Source organism: Pollachius pollachius (assembly GCF_949987615.1).
Source record: "Pollachius pollachius genome assembly, chromosome: 6".
NCBI classification, from domain to species: Eukaryota; Metazoa; Chordata; class Actinopteri; order Gadiformes; family Gadidae; genus Pollachius; species Pollachius pollachius.
The window spans coordinates 5,942,724-5,956,958 of record NC_136939.1 but is presented as its reverse complement, the minus strand read 5'-3'; the positions used below and the strand labels follow the sequence as shown (position 1 = coordinate 5,956,958).

The 14,235-nt window shown below is 45.3% G+C and overlaps 1 protein-coding gene across 3 annotated transcripts in view; it reads right to left on the bottom strand.

Moving 5' to 3' along the window:
- The window catches only part of mtmr4 (myotubularin related protein 4), a 44,030-nt gene extending 31,542 nt beyond the window's left edge, over positions 1 to 12,488 (bottom strand). The window contains exons 1-2 of one of the 3 annotated variants that reach the window (XM_079738327.1): positions 12,444 to 12,488; positions 8,615 to 8,701 (exon numbers count right to left, since the gene is read on the bottom strand). In XM_079738327.1, coding sequence (XP_079594453.1) covers positions 8,615 to 8,626 — 12 coding nt within the window. In that variant the 5' untranslated portion in view covers positions 8,627 to 8,701; positions 12,444 to 12,488. Of the gene's footprint in view, positions 1 to 8,614; positions 8,702 to 9,555; positions 9,607 to 12,256; positions 12,372 to 12,443 lie in introns of those variants that run through there. The other 2 variants (XM_079738328.1, XM_079738326.1) reach the window with 2 other exon arrangements.
- Between the last annotated feature and the right edge of the window lie 1,747 nt (positions 12,489 to 14,235).

Genomic DNA, 14,235 nt, shown 5'->3' with positions numbered 1-14,235 from the left:
TATTAATGTCCTAACTATCTGAAACAATCCAAGCAATGGAGAGTCTCTGGAGCAATTTATAGCCCGACGTTTGCGTGATAAATGACTCCATCGCCCAATTAAGATCATTCTTCTGCTAGTCTCACAAATCAGACCCTTCAAATGTAAAGTCTGAGGGCAGACAAGCCTAAATCATCGAAGGAAGGTTTTCACCCTTCTTCGCTCCTGGTAGAGGAAGGGATCTGTAATTGGCGAACAAAAACAACCAGCATTATTAAGCTGTAAGAAAGTGCCTGTAAAAGGTTTCAAACCAATACTGTGTAGACTGGCCACTGTCCAAAGACACTTAATAAAATTCCCTCCTGAAGGCCACATCCTCTGAGTAAATAAGTATCATCTCGGTCACGAAACACAAAACAATGCGTATCTCCGGCTCCGCCCATTGCAGTTGTTGGTGTCCAGCCCAGGCTCGGTACCGCCTCCCTTGATAATCATGACAGCGACCACGATCAAGTTTTCGACCACTTTTCATGTAAAACATCCTTGTGCAGCCCTCTGCCCCGTACAGGGGGGGACAATAAGTCAGTGTCATAAGCAGCACATCCTCTGGTAGAAGGTTACAGTCTGAGACACAAGAGGAGGGAGATCGTGACGAAGATCCTGGAAACAGCAGTCGGCTTGAGTTGCAGACCTCCTGATTCTTTTAGTCGATAATAATAGTGTCCCGAGTCATGGGGAAAATTTCCCACAATTCAATTACTCTCTTTTATCATTCATTTCGGTGGAGACAGAACCTAAAATGGAAACGAACATGAGATCAGGGGGACTGAGGCACGGAGAACAACTCAATTCTTATTTCCTCTCGCCCACTTTCGACAGCTTTCGATAACATGGCCTTCATAGGGGTGCTGAATCAAAGTGAGTTATAGCACTACCCCCCAACGCACATAGTTGGGATCAGAGAAAGAGCTGTTGCCCACAAAAGCAATTGGGGGAATTGATAGTAAATTATATTGGCAGTGGAAGGACCTCAGCCTTGGCTGAAACATTGGCAATAAAACTCACAGAGAAGAAGTCTTTGGGACAGGGCCTGGTAAGTCTAGCCACGGATATAAAACATATATATGAGATGGACGGCCAAAAGGCCTGACTATTTGGGATGCTGCTACCAACAGGGCTTAAGTGTTTAAGAACCCAAATGTGCAGTCATGGCATCAAACGGGCCAAGAACGAGATATAATTGAGTTTAAAAGTAGCTCTACATATTGCGGATCAATTGCTTGTCGTTTTATGGACCTTTCAAATGATGAAGTGGCATTAAGGTAAAGTGAATACATTGATTCATTGGTTTATTGAAGTATACGAGTAGTAAGCTTGAAGCTACAAGTTAGTAAAACTTTGGTTGAAATAGTTGGGTACAAAACCAACAAAAGTTCGTACCCAACGATATGCATGTTGAGTACATATACATACAATCTTCCCTATCAAGTGCCATTATCTGCTCGGCAGCCTGAAAGCGATTGGTCTGAATGCCACAGTGAATTTACGTAGGGCCACTATGAGCTCCGTGTGAAAGGGGCCGAGATTAGCATGTGGACCCTGGATCGCCCCTCTGCCAGTGGACGTAATGCGCCCCCACCAGGCTGGCCCCCCGCCTTCAGTTATGCAGAGAGCCAAAGGGAACAGGGGAGCACCGGATAAACCACGTGCCATCGCCACGCAGTAACTCCAACGCAGCGCAGCGCTCGGTCAACGGCAGCATGGGGATCAGGCATCGCATGGGGCGACATCGGTTACTTAACTGCCGCAGCACTCACTCACTCGGGCTACCAACACCCCACACCCCAACACTATCTCCCCCCCCCCCCCACCCCCAACTCTCCCCCTCCCTCACCCACTACCTGCCGTGCACCCCATCCCCTTCCCGCCTCAACAGAAACGTAACAACAAAGCAGGACCACAAGCGCATCAGAGCCCCCCGTCACCACTACTACAGGGACATGTGTGTGAGTGGCGGGGGGGGGGGGGGGGGGAGGACAAGTCACATACACTTACGAAGCAGTTCAGCATGGAGCAGGGCACTCTCCCCACGAGGCTCATGGCGAACAGAGGCGTGGCTGTGGCCGACTGGCACACAGCCTACGGAGGAGCGTCAACGACAGCAGCGGCGGCGGCGCGATCGCAGCACCAGGAGACGGCATAACCAATCTATCCCGCCGGAGAACCCTCTCTCCCCCTCCCGGCCCGCTTGGAACGCCCCTCTGCCGAACTCACCCCCCACCCGGCGTCCCGGTCCCCGCTCCAAACGCTTCTCCTGGATGCGCCTCAGCCCTCACAGCGGCTCCACCACCCTGCCGCCTCCCCCCCTGCAACCCACCCGCTCCCAGCCTCTCTCCCCTCAAAGCTAGGTTCCTGCTGAGGGAGGAGGTGCTTTGATGGATTCAGCACAGTGCTCCCACCTCTCAGTACCGGAGCCCTCCCCCACCAAAAACAACGGCTCCACCAGATCCCCTCAGAAGAGGGACGAGCAGCAGCGTCGATGTCGGCTGAAGGAAAAAAAATAAAGTCCCGGCGGCGCGCCTGAGAAAGCGGCAATAGTCCGGGATCGCACACGCCCAGAAGCAATGGAACAAAGGCGAGCCGCGGTCCCAGGGACAAAGGGGGCGAGGGCGGTCGGGATAAGTCCCCGGAGGAGAGCGCCGCAGATGTGCCTCTGGGCGCCTGCGGCCGGCGGTGGTCGGCGGGCAGCGTGCGCGGAGAGGGGGGCAGCGAGAAGAAACGAGAGAGGCAGATGGAGAGGCTCGGTGCTACAGGCTCCGCCTCCTTCATGTGCCTCCCCGCTCTGTCTCCTCCCTCTTCCCTCTCTCTTCCCGTGCGCACGTGCTCTCCGCTCCGTCTATCTCTCTCACCTCCCTCCCTCTCTCTATCTATCTCTCTCTCCCATCCCCTCCCCTCCCACATCCACTCCTTCTCCGTCACTCCTCCCGGATGAGATCCCCCTACTGGAACATGCCTCCCTCTACGGACGGGCACACAGTGTACCGCAACCTGGGGGATGCTCAGCCACGCATCAGCCATGCACGCTAGGCCTGCACGATTCGGGGGAAAATATGAATCACCATTTTTTAGCTTAGAATTGATATCACGATTCTCTGCCACGATTTTTTGCTCACGAAACGTAATTTTTATTGCACACATGAACCATGACAAGAAAAAAAAAAGGGCAGTACCAAACATAGTTTTTTGGCACCTTTAGCACGTTGCGTTTCATATGACCCTTTATAACTGATTAAAGTGCAGTATCAAAAACAGATTGATTTATTTTTTGTGCATATAGCAGCACATTGTCTTTAATTGCTGGCCTTTTATAACTACTTAACCAACTCCACACACCTGTAAATGAAGGCTTAAAAAAAAACAAAACAATAATAATAATAATAATAATAATAATAATAATAAAAGTAATTTAAACTTAAATTCACACGGGGCGAATCGAGATTGCGATTTTATAACGATTTATCGTGCATGCCTAATGCATGCCTGCATATTTAGCATGGCTGCATCTAGAAATGAGGGCTGACAGCGCACACAGGACAGGCAGCATGCCAGGCGACAGCGGGAAGGTGGTTTTAAAGAAGGTATGCTTAGCTAGACAAGCAGGGAAATTGTTAGGAAAAACAACGTGTTGAGACGGAAAGCGGCCGTGGCTATGCAAGAAGGAGGGGGATATCGTGAGCGATGGTACCAGTGGTGCCTCTCCTTTATTTAACACCCCGGCTATGATGATGACACCTTCATAGCACCAAGGATGATGCAAAGAGAAACTAAAGGCTGAGAGACGTAGCGAGAAGCATAGTGCAGGCGAGAGAGTTATATAGGGGACCCGTATCATATAGAATAATCCTATGCTGTGATTGGACAACGTTTCCTCACTGTAAGAGTCTCATTGGAGGGATCGATCACAGTGCAGCACAAAAGGAAGACACTAGTGAGACATAGAGTGGGGCAGGGGGGTGAGACTAGAGAGAGTCAATGCGGAGTGCACCAGTGACACAGCATTCTACTCCACCAGCCTCCTCCCTCCGTCTCACTCTCTCTGTGTTTCCCAAAGCAGAGAGATGATGCAGCACATCCCTGCAATACTACTGCCAGTAAGCGGTGTGTGTGTGTACGTGTGCGTGTGTAATGGAGGAGGAGCCACATGCTGAAGCTTAATTTAATTTCAACACACAAGTACACGCACACACTGCGCCCCGGCTTGGAGAACAGAATGCTAAGACAGCTAGCAGGAATGACATAGCTGTCGTTTTATATGGGAGCACATGATATACAGCACTAGCATGCTAAGCTAATCATGTAAATGGAAGAGGTAATCAACTACGCAACGCTTTCTCAAAATTCAAGCAATGTTTTTTTACAGCCGTGTTTTTTCTTCAGCCTGATTTATTTATTACAAATCAGCCTCTGATTTATTTATATGCTTACCCCTCTCTGCGATTTGCTGACAAGGAAATAACATGATACCAAGTAATAAATAAATACCAATCGTGACACCCAGCAAAGAGAGACATTCCTGTTCACTGATTTCAAAATAAAAGCCTGGGTGTAGCCTTGCAGGGACCATGCCACAATTTTTCTTGCATGTTTCTACTTTCAAATCCAAGTTCACTGTGACCTCTGTGTGTGTGTGTGTGTGTGTGTGTGTGTGTGTGTGTGTGTGTGTGTGTGTGTGTGTGTGTGTGGTCAAGATGACCTGTGCTCAGATCAGAAAGTACTTTGTACAATTGAAGCCAGCTAAATAACTTATCTTTACCAACACCCCCTTTTTTCAGGCATTTCCTTTAAAAAGAGTTTGCAGATCCCACAATACAAAAACTGCCATGGTTGTCACGGGTTTACATTTGAATGTTTTTTGCAAAACTATCATTTAATTTGCCTGTTCCACATATTGCCCGTTACATTTATGGGAAGAAGGGAAGCCCTGAAGGCCATACCAGAGAGCTGTGTGTTGACAGCTCCTGGACGAGGACAGTACTAAAGCATGAGGTGTCAGATAGGCAAGTCAATATCACACAGCAACATTCCATTGGAGATTCCCAGAGGCCGGCTGAGGCCAGACATCTAGGTCAAGACTCCATGTCAGTCAGGAATGTGAGCTTGTCCTCATAATATCTGCTACCATTTTATACCGTGGTAGAACACATTGACAACATGGCGTGTTAAGGATACGTATGTCTAAAATATTGATGAGCCCTCCTAATCCCTCAAAGCCAAACTGTTGTCAAGTAGAACCACTTGAATGTAAACAAGGAACAATATCCAATCCTGGATTAAATTCAAACGGGAGCTTCAGCTTATCACAAATGGAAGCAAATGTGCGACCAATATTGCAAAAAGTGCGACCAAGACTCCTTCGTGCAGTCGTCAAATAAAAACAATACTTTCTCAAAACCTCTGCAGAGGCAACTCGAGCAAGCGACATTGTCATAGAATATAATGATTTACCAATTAAACCTGTAAAACAAAATTACTGAACAACCGTGACACACTAATCTTGAGGTGCACCCGGTTGTTGACGCACAATGCTCGAGCCTTGACAGACTCTGCTCTGTAATGAGGGGAGAGGGCAAGCGGCAGTGGAGGCTCCATTCAAAGAGAGCCGAGGACTTAATCGTTAACCACAACCTGGAATGAACCTGCAGGTTGTAACGAGAGCCCTTACTCCCAGCGACTGGTCGGTACACACAGGCCTCTTATATCAACTCTAGCAACAACAAACAAAAAAAGAGAAAAAAAAAAAAAGCACAAATACGCACTCACACAAAGTGGTTCTCAACACATCCCAAGTGACAGCATGCCAGGCAACGACACAGTGGCTTGTCGTATGCGCACGCACACACACACACACACACACACACACACACACACACACACACACACACACACACACACACACACACACACACACACACACACACACACACACACACAGGTAGTGTAGCATAGCAGTGCATTGTGGGTGCGCAGAGCAGGATAAAATAACCCTATTGTCCTCCTTTTCCATGCTCCTATTAGCACACAACAGTAGTGCCAGGGGAGAGGAGGGCGACACATGATATTTTCCCGTTTTGTTTCAGCCGAGCTGGGAAGCGATTGAGTGATGCTTCACAAGAGAGGTTTACAGGGATCACGTTGCATGTGGACAGGCCACTGGAAACTCCAATGCAACAACCCTCAAATGCACATAGTGCAAATCACTGTGTGCCGAATTATATGCATCCATATTGATCAGAAACATGGGTCTTCAGCGTCGGGGCCGGGCACTGCTGTTGGAAGACAAGCAGCCTGGCAGGCACCGCACCCACCTGCCAGCCTGCCAATAAGAGGCCGGAAGAGCCTGCCTTCTTTGGAAACAAAAGGCTGGAGCCAGCACACAATACCATGACCGCATTCTGTGGAGCCAGCCAACCAGATCGCTGGGACAACCGTCCTCTCGTTTCATTTCCTATTTCTGTCCCATGAATGCCGCGCCGTGCTTAGAAAGGGACTCACCCCGGCTCTCTTACATGCTGTGGCCCCTTGCACAATATCATTAGAACCGCCATCATCATCACCCCGAATGAGGGAAGACTTGTGTCTGCCGAGGCACTGGTGAATACACCCATAATGACCGTGCAGGCCGGAGAGTGTCAACACTCTGAGCTCACATCAACAAGTGGCTGTTGTAATGGTGAGCTTGCGTTTCTTCCCTTGGGCGTAAAACTGCAGCATCATATGCTTGAGCGCGTAGTCTTGCTAACGCGGCAACTAAACTCTCACTTTCCCTCAATTGTTTGGTTGTTATAAACTCAAGCAGCAGGTTGATCCAGTCATTTTTCCCATCACATGCTCGCAAAGACTGTTGGCAACATGCACTGGAGTTCTGTTGAAACGCAGGATACAGGCAGGAAGGTATGACTCAACCACAAAACATGGGAACGAGATCATGTGAGCCGGACAGATTAGTACCTGGTACTGGAAACCTGGTAGTAAGGGCAGATCAAGTGGGCCGAACAGATGAGTACCTGGAACTAAGTACCTGGTACTATGCGCAGGCTGAATAAGATCAACTGAGCCTGGCAGTCTAGTTTTTTTTTATACACCTTACAGGTATAAAATCAACGAAAAAATGCATCTCAATTAATTATTTTACATTAATTTATACAATGACAAATTGGAAATTTGTCTCATAATGCAACATACTTCAATCATTAAAATATAAATATGCGCCACATGGTTTCCTGCCTGCACATCCGATCAGCTCTGGCTTCTTGGTATCACTGTCATCAAGAAGACCCAGAGCCCTGGGGGGACCGTGAGTGGGAAGGAGGGCAAGAGACCGGACGTATCTATGTTGGCTTTAGGCTGTGCACATAAGAACCAGTTCCCACGGCAACCTGCTGAGCACATTCAAGAACGGCAACCTGGTGTGTTGTAGGTGGGGCGCAGCACGCGTTACAGTGATGATGATGAAGGTGATGGATAAGGGGGGGGGGTTCTGCATTGACTCAATCAGCCAGACACTGAGGCCGCCCAGCCTGCACTGAGAAAGAGATGATGAGGGACTGTCTGTCTTGTAGAATTAGGGGCTAAATTGACTTGGCTATTCTATCACTTTTGTTGACTGATAAACGCGTCAAGTCTTTAGAGAGCTAAGATGTCGTCCAAAGAGATAACCGTGATAAACCAAGAATTCATAGTTATCTAAAAGAATGTTTATCATCTATGAATTTCGATGGATGGGATTCTATTTGTTGCTTTTTCTACATGATATGATAGTTTAACAGAGAAGTTAACAGAATGCTGCTTAGATTTCTTAACAAAAACCGCTCGAAGTCAGACTGACCTATTCCTTGGTTACAGCATTATCTTATCTACGCTTTTTGTCCTGTTTTGTTTTAACACAAGCCCAATTTCGTTTCAGGTCAAAGTTCAGAGCTTCGACACAGAAAGCGCGTACCGTTTGTCTTTGGTCAAAAATGGAGAACCAGCTTTTAAATGCACAGTAGCAACGTGTTGTTGATCACTTGGTAACAAAAAAAGAATATCCCCAACCTTTATAATCAGAAAGCCTGCGCCCGACTGTAAAAGCTTTACTTTGGGCTATTTTGGGGAAATGAATATTTGACAAAGCACTTGGGGAATGTAACTGACTAAGCGGGTATTATAAAACGTCAGGGAGAAATTTCAACAAGAAATCCATCAGGAATTTAAGTGGGAGAAATGTGACAAGATCAGTGCCAGCATTGGAAAGGAACTTTCCTTTAAAGCCCCCCCGGGCGCGGCAGTGCTACCTCCCACCATACATTTCCCCCCCCCCCCACACATCACAGCAGTTGGGCTCACCCTGGACACCATGACCCCCATACATAGAACATGCAGTATACATTTTTAAGGCTACACTGAGAAGCCACTGTGTTTAGAATAAGCCATGCTAAACCTTAAACAACGGCAAATGTGTTGATTTTGGAAGCATGGTTCCATTATGGTAGTCTCAATTTCCTCCATCTCAAAGCAGAATGACACACAGGCAGTTGGTCTAACAAGGCCGATGAGAATCATATCCGACCCATTTCTGGCTCTCTGATTGGCTTACCATGATGTCCATCTATGGCGTAGACAGTCGATACGGGCTCCCCTCTCAGAGTCCCTCACACCTCCTCCACGGTGTCAGCGCAACTTCCTGTGGGCATCAAACACACACATTCAGTACTTGATTGCAACATTGCGACCGGCTTTGTCATTAGACAAAACACAATGGTGAGTTTGCAGAGTTTATTGGTATCGCCTTGAATCTGTCTGGCCATGTCTGGAACTTGCAGAATGAATGGTAAACATAAGGCAATCAGTAAGATAACACGATAGCAATTAGGTCTAAACATGTGGTCTGTTGATAAACAACAACAGTGTGTTTCTACTAGAGCGCGCGAGACACATCAAGGTACAAAAATCTATATTTATATCTAAAAATGTTGTTTGTTTTGTATCGCAACAGCTCCATGTAAAACAACACCACTTCAATGATCAACCAAATTAACAGTCAAATTAACTTTTATCCATATTTCTACAAAAAATAAATCATAGCTTCACGTTTTACTGGCAAGTGAAACCTGAGCATCTCCCTTGTCCCTGAAGGAATGCTCAGAAGTCGATGGTAACTCCAGACAGTACAGGGCAAGCAGCAGAGCATTTGAATGACATTCCATTAGGGCTAACTGGAGGGTCCGATCTTCAAAGAACAAGCCTGCCTGGCCGATTTACTGATCAGATAAGCCAACCACTTAGACCAGTAGATTGTGAGGTTAGGTCAAACCTACCAAAACGATGATTCATGAAAGGATCCGAGAGCGATCCCTGTCTTACACACTCTACTAAGACTCCTAAATGGTCTTGTGCAGTCATGCAAGACGACAAGATCCAACAGAACAGGGAACAGGACTCGGAATAGCCAACAAGTTTAAACTATTAAAAATGGTCAATATTGTTTATTGTCTAGTTAATCTATTACAACTAAAAACATAAAGAAATAAAGCTTACAGTTCCAATTAGAAAACAGACAGCAGTCTTCTTCCCACGAAGCAAAGCCGGATTCTCACTTCCCTAACTTTTTTTTTTCACAGACACACCCCCCTTTGCACACAGCTCCACACCACACACACTGCTCTAAACACAAGGACACGCACTCACAACGGAACTGAAAGCAATCGCGACAAACCCTTACCTTCTTTCCTTTTGCGGAAGCTTGTCTAATCCACCAAAAGTAGAAAGTGAACCAAGACAGAGAGACTAGCAACTTTTAATTTGCAATTAGCCTTCCGCCTCAAGCAGGCATACTGCCGCTGCTACTACTGTGCCGCCTGCCTTCTCTTGCAGATCTCTCTCACACACACAGACACACCACACACACACACACACCCCTAGCTTGGTGGGGTGCCAGGTCTCGCCAGAAGTAAAACTGAAGTACAGAGCTGGGGGACCCTGTTGTGCTGTATATGGGAGGTTTGAGAATACTTTCGGAGTTTCACAGAGAACAGCAGTGCAGGACTCTGTTGACAGTATTGTGTATGTGGAAGGGTTGAGGGCAGTTTAGGAACAGCGCTGGTTAGAAGTGTAAAGCTGTCATCCAGAGTCATTCCCTGCCCAAATGCTGGGAAAGTGTTTATAACGGTAAAGTCAGAGCATCAAAAGCTAATTTAAGGTAGTGGATAACTCATTATAGCTCTGTGGCCAAAGCTAATGTGTTTTGAGTTAAACAGCATTAATCAGTGTCTGAGTAAAGTGTTCTTAAACTAAATACAGAAATTGTTGAACAGTGTCAAGGTAAACAAAAAAGGCAGAATGTATACATTTATGTGAATTCCTAGATATGGCATGAAGCATACTGGAAAAACAAATCCAATATACCAAATTATGTCTGCATGAGGGGTTTACTCCTGGCTGGAACAGTTTTCGGTCTTCCTAAAAAGAAAGTCAATGAATCTGAATTTTATAGATCTTTGCTGCAGTAATATTTTATTTTGTGGATCCCTTATAAGAAACAATGCATCTTTCTGAAGTCTGAATTACTTGTTACTTCATAGCTGCTTAATACGCAGTTTTAATTTACTGCCACACCAGCCATTTGTATATTAATCATTAGCATAGAGCACTAATGTCGGTAGCAATCCCAGCATTGGTTCCATTTATTAAATATGCATTTCATATGTGTGCACCTTTTTATATAACATAGGAGAGTTGCCAGTACTAGTCTCTTTAAACAATCAAACGGGCACACCCTGAACATGTACACAGAGGCCCATGCAAGCCAAAGCTTGACACACATTATCCAGCACTAATCCAGGCTTCTGCTAGTATTTATGATGGAAATATTCTGAACAATCAATCATTGGCATATGCATGCTAGTATTACAAGTACTATAAGATTGAACTACGAAATGTGTTTGGAAATCCTTCAAACACACAGCTATGAAGAAGGGCAAACATTTATATATTTTCAAAGACAATTTCATCAGTTTTCAGCATTCATAGTAAAAATGAAACGGATTTCAAAGAACCATAAAACACTAAACAAAAAACAACGCACAAGCAAAACGATAGTTTGTGCAATTTTTGCTTTGCAGCGCAGATTTTGGAAGGAAAGAGACATATACGTTTTCTTTTTACGAATGCATGAGCTGTAACAGAACAGATCCTTACTTTCTCCCGCAGATACTTTATCAAATAGACTATAAGGCCAATCTAATAATAATGGAATCTAACAATAAATCATGTGGTCTAATAATGGTCCGGACAGTTAAACGAGAATTGTGTTCTTTGCAGCAGGGAATTTAAGATATGCTGCTTAGGAATATTCAGTTGCATACACACTTTGTGGATAAAGAGCTTCACAAACTAGTGTAACATATGTTGCATTATTCTTTTATGAACGATTAACCAAAATATTTTCCAACATAGCACTTATAAATATATATATTTAAAATAGTAATATGTTTGTGATCTGTTTCCATGAAGAATGCCTATCTCCAAGAAAATCCGTTTTCGTTTAATGTCACATGCAAAGCCGAAGACAACACCAAAGAGAATCGGACAAAGATAATAAACAAATACATTCCAGGATAGCGACTGTGCACTGGACGCACTGCACGCAAACAAGGCCCTCATTATGATTATATACAATCATCCACATGACTCATAAGGCAAAGGCAAAGTCCAACATTACATGCAACATAACAAGCAGTGATGAAGACAGTCTCATAGCCTCCCAACCAACTTGGCAGCAAGCCAGGTCAGGCGTGCGACATTTTTAAAGCTCTATCTAGGTTTGCCATGGTTCATTCATATAGGTGACAGGTCCAGCCGAGGGACCAGAATAGAGGCAGAAGCCGCCCCAGTGTAAAAAAGAGCACATCAGTATGGATTTCACTAGCGATGGTTGACATCGGGCAGCTTTCCTACCGGTGCCCAGACCTTTCCGTGTTAAATAATGTATGATACACACATTGGCAGTTCAGCCGGCCAGCATGCAAAGCGTCAGACAGATACAATCTGTGTACAGAGATAAACGGCTGCAAATCATTACAACCTATCGGAAGTTTGCTTGCATGCGAGGTGGAATCAAAAGTGGGTGCCCTTTGAGACCGGTTTCAAGGCTGGTGTTGGACGCGCATACACACATTCTGCCTTTATGGTCATACGTGTGTGTGTGTATGCGTAAGGGGGGAAAGAGGGGGAAACTCACATTAGCATGCTAGCAAATGGGTAGCTGTATTGTTGGATATTGGATGATAACACTCTCCAATTTAAGACCTAAACCCAAAGGAACCAACGTCCATGTGCTCCGCAGGGACTGCGTTCAAATCCTTTTTTAAAAAAGCATATACTAGCAGGGTTTGGTTAAATTCTGTAAATGAAAACGAGTTACTCACTCAGAAAGAATCAGCTGATACAACGGTGACTCAGTAGAGTACACGACTTCCGCATTCCCGCGTGATGACACACACGTGAACCAATAAGCGGAGATATTTCTTCCGCGCACCAGACCAATAGCGCTGTGGTATTTGCAACAGCCAATGACATTGCATGGCAGGTAACACCGAGGACTGCATGATACGCACACGCCCACACTAAAGCCTATCACATGTATTTGTATGTTTTAACGATGCACCAATAGAAAATCACAGCGCGGCAGAAGATGTCCACACACACACACACACACACACACACACACACACACACAGACACACACACACACACACACACACACTAACACACACTATGACACACTATCACAACCTCACTCACTCTCGCGCTCTCACACACGCACCCAAACACACACACACACACATACACGCACACACGCACGCGCGCGCGCGCGCGCTGTGGCTCCCTCTCCCTATCCCTCACTCTCTCCCTCATCACACACATACACTCTCAAATACTTGAACGTCACATTGTAGCTAATATGTCAGCCGCAAATAAATGAAGCCTTTCATCTGAATCAACTGTAATACAAACCTTATATTCCACGATCAAAAAGGGGATACCATGAGTAGTAGGTACGCGAGACCGGTGAATGCCGTTTTAGGACCGTTGTTCTAGGACACTGGGTTTTATCGTGACCTGCCTTCGGGACGAAAGTTTCAAATAAACAAAAAAACATGTAATACCTAAAGTTCACCATATCTAAAAAATACCTTAAATAACCGAAACCAAACTATACCATCTCTAATCTAAAATCTAACTGTAGCCATCTTATCGGCTAAAATGAGCAATGTATTAATGAAGACCTTTACCATAAGGCAATTTGCAATGCCAGCCTAGGACAAATGAAATGTTTAGTATAGTCTTACAAGTCTTAAAGGCAAAACTGGGTCCTAGAATTGCGGTCCTAGGAGTACGGTCCTGAAACTGTAGCCTCCGGGAAACTGCTAGAACATACTATTGGATTTGTACGACGACCATGTATCACTCATTGTCGCCAGTAGGAGGTGACAGTCCGACAAGTTGTCCCCACGTTGTAAATATTTTAACAAATCTAAATCGTTTTTAAGATACTCACAATGTTATCATATTACAGAAATAGTAATCTTCTTACAGTACCACACAACTTCACTCTTACAGAAGATGGTATAGCCGAGAAATTCACGAAGAAGGACTCCGTTCTCTCCTCTTCGTCACTGCCGGAGCCATCAATCCAAGACGTCAGGTACCGGCGGTACAAGTGGTTTCCATCGGCACAATGGGAATGAATATGGATACCGGGGATGTGGTGGACAATTTGGTTACACAAGCCTTTTTTTCAATGTCGCTGCTTAAAATGCACAGTCAAATAAACACAAACACTAAACCATACAATCATGTGAATCATCGTACAAAGTGTTATGAGAGGGAAAATTCTATACCACTCTTATTTGGGTTTCATCCCTTTAACAATTTTGGTTTGAATACTGAGAGATACAATTTTACAACATAATGTTTTATTAGAGTCCACAAGAAATGTAATTGACTCACCGGATATACAGAGAATCTTTCCCATGGGTTCTGTCCAGTGTTGCCCTCTCACTGGAGAAGTTGTCAAATTTTTTGCTCTTCCTTCTTGACCAGAATAGTGTTAGGCTACGGCAAAGGGTCGCTTCAGGGCCGTTTCTCTTTTAACTCCGTTCTTCATGTCAATGGACTAACCTGAGGCCTACCGTCTGTGTCTCCCAACTTTTTCCT